The 7,456-nt window shown below is 49.0% G+C and overlaps 1 protein-coding gene across 1 annotated transcript; it reads right to left on the reverse strand.

Moving 5' to 3' along the window:
• Nucleotides 1–624: 624 nt before the first annotated feature.
• On the reverse strand, nucleotides 625–6,258 carry Coq10a (coenzyme Q10A). The gene is made up of 5 exons (XM_021654799.2): nucleotides 5,777–6,258; nucleotides 5,087–5,233; nucleotides 2,616–2,808; nucleotides 1,524–1,625; nucleotides 625–1,319 (listed from the first exon to the last, which is right to left on the reverse strand). The coding sequence occupies exons 1-5, from the start codon at nucleotides 5,914–5,916 to the stop codon at nucleotides 1,152–1,154; spliced, it is 750 nt and encodes a 249-aa protein (XP_021510474.1). The 5' UTR covers nucleotides 5,917–6,258; the 3' UTR covers nucleotides 625–1,151.
• Between the last annotated feature and the right edge of the window lie 1,198 nt (nucleotides 6,259–7,456).

A 7,456-nucleotide genomic window follows, 5' to 3' on the forward strand; every position in this document is an offset into this window, starting at 1 on the left:
GGGTGAGGGGTCTGGTTAGCAAGACCTGAACTAGTGGCTGGTACACAGTGATTTCTGTGCATTCCTCTCTTCAGGCAAGTTGGGAATTCAGAGGAAAAGGCTGATTTTCCAAAGATACTCAGTCTCTCCCCCAGGTTAACCCTCTTCCCTCCTAATTTGGAAAAACTATAACAGACCTCACAGATGCTCACCTGACAATCCAGAGCTGCTCTAGCCCTCCGGGTGAAAGGAACATGAACTGTACAAGATGAGAAGGACTGCTAGCTCCAAACCTGGACTCTAGAGGGCACTTGTACTTACAGTGTCTCCTGGCCACTTTGCTTAAGGAGGCCTCCCAAATAAAGGGTGGTCCTGGGGGCAGTAGATATATGGGATTCAGTCTAAGACTGTATGAATCTATCCTCAGACTCCTGCAACAGCTGACCTTCTGGAAAAGTCTATTAATAGGCAAGAGTAGGTCCTGGCATACAGGATGTGCTACTATAGTTAGCAGGGACACTATGTGCAAGAAGCTGTCTTCTTACATCTTTATTCTTGTGGGAAAGGGACCTGTGAGTATCTTCTGCTTATCCTGCTATCCCACTGCCCCCACCCCAAAAAACAATACCAAAGGGAGAAGGCAGATTCACGCTGTCACAATTTATTGATGTTTTATGAAAACAGGCCATGTGGAAGAAAAGGGGACATCCCAACAGTATAGAGAGCACTGTTAATGATCTGCTGCTCTGTGTTACTGATGATTGTCAGACAGCATGGTGTCGTGTTCCTGAACTGAGGCAGTGGCCTTTTCTCTTGAAATCTTAGGGTAAGAGTTGCTTACCAGCCAGTACCTCAGTGTGAGGAAATTACTCCTGTAGTCCCTTGACTGGGTACTAAGGCTTCTTGACCTGGCACAGAGACCACTACAGCCCTGGTTTTTATTCCGTGTGAAGCAGCTGTGGGCATATAAGGCTTTCAGAACACACCTGACCCTTTCCTGTGCATCTATCTCACTTCCATGTCTGCTGTCTTTCCCACATGTCCAGCCAGCATGCAGCCCAGTTTAGTAAGAATTGAGAGGTGAACTTTTGACCTCTCTCAGAGCAAGAGCCAAACCAAATAAATAAAAATTGGGTGGGAACAGGGTAGAGGCAAGGGGACAAGCCTTTGTCTCAAGTCTGGTGCACTTCATGGAACATCAGTTCACGGGGGATGGCTGTTTCTGGACCAAACTTGGTGGCTGCCCGACGCTCAAAGGCAGCAACGTTCTGTTTTACAACTTCATCAAAAAACATGGTTGCCAGCTGAGAGTGCAGCAGAGAACGAAACTCAAAGGAAATCTAGAAATGCATAAGAGATAGTCAGAAACTTCAAGGTCATGTTGGATAGTTCCTGGCCAAAGAGGAGACTGATTTTTAGTGCCTTCTTTTTCCTCAAACCCCACCCCCAACCCCAGACATCTGACATGGACTTAGACCTCTGGGTAATTACTGACTTCTAGTATTTAGCGCTTAGATCTATCCTCCCCACAAAAACTGACTCACCGAGAAGTCCACAGTGCAGGTTCGAGGGTAGGCAGGAATGCCGGGGCTAAATCGCCAAATAGTCTCTAAGTGGTTGAAGAGCTTGCCATCAGTGCAAACTGCCTAGAATAGGTACAATTAGCTAGTTAACTCCCATTGTTAAGGAAGAGGGGTAGTGTTAGAGGAGCTAGAGCCACAGCTCTCAGCCTGTGGGTAATAGCCCCTTTGGAGGTTGATGAAGGGCTCTTTGACAGCATTCACCCAAGACCATGGGAACAATTTACATTATGATTTTTTTTCTTAATTTATTCACTTTACATCCAGATCATACCCCCTCTCTACCTTTTCCTCCCTATCCCTCTCCTCTAGTCCTCAGAAAGAGGGAGCCCTTCTTTCCTACCAACTGACCCCAGCCTATCAAGTCTCATCAAGACTGCCTGTATCCTTTTCCTCTGTGGTCTGTTAAGGCTGCCCTGCCAGGGAGGAGAGATCAAAGAGCAGGCAACAGAGTTTGTGTCAGAGATACAAACTACTCAGCTACCTACATGGAGACTGAGCTGCCTGTGGGCTACATCTTAGAAGAGGGCCTAGGTCCTTTCCATTCATGTTCCTTGGTTGGTACATGGAAATAATTTTGTGGTTGGGGTCACCACAACATCAACTATATTAAAGTGTCACAACATTAGGAAGGTTGAGGACCACTGAATTAGAGGGTTTATCTTGGTGGAACTATCCTGGGTTGACCCAGCACCACCCAAAATAATTAAAAGTGGTTTTCCCAGCCAAGCGGTGGTGGCACATGCCTGTCTTTAATCCTGACACTTGTGAGACAGAGGTAGGCAGACCTGAGTTCAAGGCCAGCCTGGTCTACAAAGCAAGTTCCAGGACAGCAGGCTACATGGAGAAACCCTGTCTCAAAAAAAGAAAATGAGCAAAATTAGTTTTCCTTTTAATGTTATAGTAGGTAAATATTTAACATGTAGACATCAAGTAATTATAGGAAAAGCCAAAATAGTCCTTGAATATGAAACTGCTAATGAACAAAAAACTTACAAAAATGAAACTGCTAAGGAAAAAAAACTTCCTGGTGAATCCCTCTGAGACAGGCCTTACCTTGACCATGTGTGGTTTCACCATGGAGACAGCAGAGGTATAACGTTCCAAGACAGGTGGAAACCCAACCTCCAGCTGGGCTTTCAGGTGCCCCTTACGGCTGGACACTACCAGTGACTTCTTACACCACGGCACAAACTCTCGATACTCCTGGACATTGGACACCACTTCAAACATCTCCTGCATTGAGTACCTAGGGCAAGAGGAGAGGCCAAGGACCAACTCACTGAGTCACAGTCTTCCTCGCCATTGGTCCCAAAATAATACCAGTGGCCACTGACTAGGTGCCCAGACAAACCTGGATGATATATTTTGCACTTACAGTGAATGGTTCCCATTCCCACCTGACAATGTCTAGCCCAGGCTAGCCTTAGACTCTACAGAGTTGAGATGATTTTGAGCTTCTGATACTCCTGTCTTTGCTTCTTAGAGAGCCGAGGTTGTCTGTTCACAGCACACCTGGTTTGTGTTCGGGATCAAACAGCCTTTTCCATGCTAGGCAAGTACTCTGCCAAGTGAGACATCTCAAACCAGAATGCTTTTATATTGTTTTATCCCAATACAGACTATAGATGAGAGACAGGCTGTCAGTTTTACTGGTAGCCAGATCTCAATTTTTTTATTATCATTTTGTGTGAAGCATATGTGCAGATAAAAAGACAGTCTTGTGTAGCCCAGGCTGACCTTAAACTCACTAAGAGCCCAAGTTGACTTCAAATTTATGATCCTCCTGCCTCAGCATCCTGAGTACTAGAAACACAACTCTGTAGTAAGTTGTAACTATTAGTAAGTTGTAATAGTGTGGCCTTAGATAAACTACCTGTGCCTCCATTCTCTTGCCTATAGCACATTAGAGCCAATAATACTTGGTTTGTGCTCAGAAGGGTTAAATCGGGCAGTGTTTTTGAAATGCCTACAGGTATGAATTGGAAATGGAACTCAGTTGGTAGATGCTGGTTTGGTATGCAAAAAGCCATAGGTGCAGTCCCCAGCAACTACATAAATGGCTTGTGGTTGGTGCTGGATGGATGGCTCTCAGCTGTTAAGAACCTGTATGTTCTTGCAGAGGACCCAGGTTTGATTCCCAGCATCCACATCAGGGAACTCACATTAACTTACAACCGTCCAGCTCCAGGAGGATCAAACAACACCGGCCTCCAAGGACACACACAGTTACACATAATTAAAAATAAATCTTTTAAAAATAGAAAAGTAAGCCAGGCACAGTGGCTCACGCCTGTAATCCCAACACTCTGGGAGTCAGGCAGGTGGATCTCTGTGAGTTTGAGGCCAGCCTGGTCTATAAAGTGAGTCCAGGACAACCAAGGCTACAGAGAGAAACCCTGTCTCAAAAAACCAAAACAAAAAAGGAAAAAATATAAACATAAATGGTTTCGGTAGTAGTGACCTGTAACTCCGCACTTAGGATTGCTTACCTATTCAATCTAGCATCTGGTAACGTGCTCAAAATAGCTTCTCTGTTCTCAGAACATGATTTTATTTGTCAGGAAAATAATACCCTGTTGTCTTTTTTTTTTTTTTTTAATGTGTTACTCCAAGCATGGTATCACACGCCTTTATATGCATGAGTGTTCTGCCAAAAGGCACATTTGTGTGTGTATGCTGGTGCTTGAACTGGTAAGTCTCCAAGTGGGCCTGGGGATCAAACTCTGGTGCTTTGCAACAAGTGCTCTTAACCACTGAGCCAACTCTCTAGTCCCTATAGTTAAAAATGTTTTAAAGCATTTTTGTTGGTGCAGGTCTTTAAAGGCTTGGACACAAGCCTTTAGTGCCAGCACTTAGGCAAATCTCTTGAGTTTGAGGCCAGCCTGATCTAAATAGTTCCAAGGTGGACAGCCAGAGGTACTGTCTCAAACAAACCAACCAACCAACCTAGGTCCATTGATAGAGTAGTTTCTCAGCATGCACAAGGCCCTAGGTTCAGTCCCCAACACTGCATGTTAACAGCATGGTGGTACATGCCTGTAATCCCAGCTCTAGGAAAGTAGCTGGAAAGGCAAGATAGAAGTTCAAAGCCATCTTGACTATACGTAAAGTTCAAGGCCCACCTAAACCCCATGAGAGCCTGTCTCAAAATGTGTGTGTGTGAGAGAAAGTGCCCGTGCCCATGCAAATGAGAGAGAGTGCACATGCAATATGCATGACACAGGCTCTGGCTATGGAACCCTGGGAGGCTTCAAGTTTGCAATCTTGTCTGGCCTCCAGGGTTTATATACAGGCCTGTGCCACCACACCCAACCACCCAGTGGCTTTGATACGGTTCTATGATGTATCTCAATTCTAGCCTTCTTAATGTGCGCACTGAGCAACCGAGGAGGGAAATTTAGGTTGGAAGGCTGGCAGCAAAAACATTGCCGGGGAGGTGGGTGACCCAATGTGAATCTTACCCATTATTGGTACATGGTTGTTTGGAGGGAACAACCATTTGGAGGGAAGAGAAGGATGCTCACCCCATGATCCTACGCTCGGAGTAAGCCTTTCTCTTGTTGGTGAAGGGAGCAGCAAAGCCCATGAAGGAACGACTGGGAGGTAGGCCAGCCTCAGCAGCCAAGACCTGGGCAGCACGAGGCAAGATGAGGTTACCGGAAATCAGAAACCTAGCGCCAAAAGGAAAGGAGAGGCAGCGTCACGATTGATTCTGTTTTCGTATTCAACTGGTTCCAGGTGAAAGGGAAGAGAGATGCATCACAGAGGAAGGTCGTTCGGGCAAACTGTTCTCCCCCCTAGCACCTGCTGCAGCTAACGGGGCTGGCTGGCCAGGCAGTCACGAGTGCGAAAGGTCGAGGGCAGCTGAGGACAGGGCTAGGGATGGGGATGGGGAAGAGGACACGTCCGAAGTGCCAGCTGCCTTTGGGGCAACGCCACTGCCTCAGGCAAACTCGAAGCATCTCTGACCCCAGTGCCTGACCAGGCCCATCAAAGGCAGAGCGTCCACAAAGGGTCAAGCAGTGGCTGGCACGTACCCACCCAGAGCACGCAACTCGTACACGGATCTCCAGAGCTCTATTCGGGCTCCCAGGGCCTGCCACCGTCAGCCCTTCTTCGGCCCGCCGTCTAAGGGCTGCCACCCTCCACCGCGTAACCTCGGGGTGCCCGGCGACCCCTCCGGCCCCGCGCGGACGCCCGTGCTTGCCTCTCACCTCATTGGCAGCGGCAGCCGCGGAGGGCCCGGGGGCGGGGTCGGGACGGAGCGCGCGCCCCGGCTGAGCGGAAAGCCGCCGCAGCTCCGGGCGGCCGCGCGCGTCGGGGCCGGCAGCCTCCGCGCGCCCGCCGAGGCCATGCGCGCCCCTGCCCCTGCCCCGCACTGCGCGGCGAGCTGCAGGGCGAGCTGGGCGGGGAGGGAGGCGCGGGCTCCGGCTGCCTTCGCCCTGCTCTGGCCCGCGCGCCGGGTAGGCTAGCACTGAAGCGGCGACCGCAGCGCCCGGTCCCCTCACGTCACGCCGTTGCCAGGGTTCGGTAGAGGGAGAGCGAGGAGGGAAGGGGCAACGCTGCCTGTCGGGAGATGTAGTTTCTTTGACACCTCTGGCGAGAAAGAAAGGGCGCTGGGTGCGTGTCTATGGAGCTGCAGAGATGGCCCGGGGGAGCGAGGTCGCCTGGCACAAGCTACTTGGAGAGTCTGTGATCACAGGACCTGATACGTAGGCGCAGAGGCGACGTTGTGGGCGTGCCAACGGCAGAGGTCTACAGATGTCCGCCTCTCAGAGCTCTTTAGAGTGAGAGTCTGTTCACTGCGGTGGCCTTCACAGTGCCTGCTGCTGCGGATTTACATCTTTGGAAAAGGATATTAACGTTGCAAGCTCTGGGCTGACTTGCGTAGTCTCTCCTCGAAGTACGCCTCATTCTCTCCCTTCTTCCCCCTCTCGTTATATCAGACAGATATTTCAGCTCCTTAGCTTGAACCGGCCTTGAATTTGCAGTTCTTCATGAACGTGTCCCTGGGGGCATAATTTTCCCTTAGTATTTATGAAAAGAAGTAGGAGGCTGAGACAGGAGGATTGCCACGAGTTCCAGGCCAGCCTGGGCTACATAGCCAGTTTTAGAGTAGCCAGGTCTACATTTGAGGCAAGGCCCAATCTAGATGTTTCGTTTGTTTTTGGAGGTGCTCTCACTATATAGGCCCTGTTGGTCTGGAACTCTTGGAGGTGCTCCTGCCTCTCAGCAGCTGAGATTACAGGCAGGAGCCCCAGAAAGGACAGCTCAGAGATTTTGTTTTGATTTGAAACATGATCTTGCTCAGTAACCTGCACTGCTAGCCTTGAACTCCTGCCACAGTTTCCCAGTTGCAGGAATTACAGGCGTGAGCCACCACAAGTGGCCAGAATGTACTTTTAGAGAAAACCATCATTGTCTGGAAAATGAGATATCACAGGCAGAAAGCCCAACGGTAAATACCATTTACTACTTCCTATTGTTCAAGGAGAAGACAATTGCTCTTGATAAAAGCAGGAACAAAGGGAAATGAGAAAAGAAACAAGCTATGTATTAGAGACGAGACCTAAATGGATGAAAAAGAAAGCAAAATTCTCCCAAGTGAGGGCTGAATTTAAGGACTTGGGACAGCCACAGACCTAGCTCCCTCTCCTCCTGTACTACTGCTCTCCACATTCATTCGAGCTTTGTCTGACAGTCCAATCTGGTGGCAGAAGACAGGCAATCAAAGCTACGTTGTGATACAACTGGAATGCTTTACACAAATAAGGTCCTGGATTCCAGAGGCTGGCCACATTGCTCAGTGGGTAAGGGTGCTTGCTTACCCAGCCTGATCTGAATTCAATCCCCAGGACTCCCCATGGAGAGGGCCTTCTCCTCTGTCATAGACA

The sequence above is a fragment of the Meriones unguiculatus genome, chromosome 18 (genome assembly GCF_030254825.1).
Source record: "Meriones unguiculatus strain TT.TT164.6M chromosome 18, Bangor_MerUng_6.1, whole genome shotgun sequence".
NCBI lineage: Eukaryota > Metazoa > Chordata > Mammalia > Rodentia > Muridae > Meriones > Meriones unguiculatus.

Bases quoted from the DNA above. Each gene is read 5' to 3' on its own strand.
- Coq10a (XM_021654799.2), bottom strand. From the start codon at position 5,916: ATGGCCTCGGCGGGCGCGCGGAGGCTGCCGGCCCCGACGCGCGCGGCC. The intron at 5,234-5,776 runs GTGAGAGGCAAG...TTTTGGCGCTAG, and splicing joins CGGCTGCCGCTGCCAATGAG to GTTTCTGATTTCCGGTAACC. The intron at 1,320-1,523 runs GTGAGTCAGTTT...ATGCATTTCTAG, and splicing joins CCTGCACTGTGGACTTCTCG to ATTTCCTTTGAGTTTCGTTC.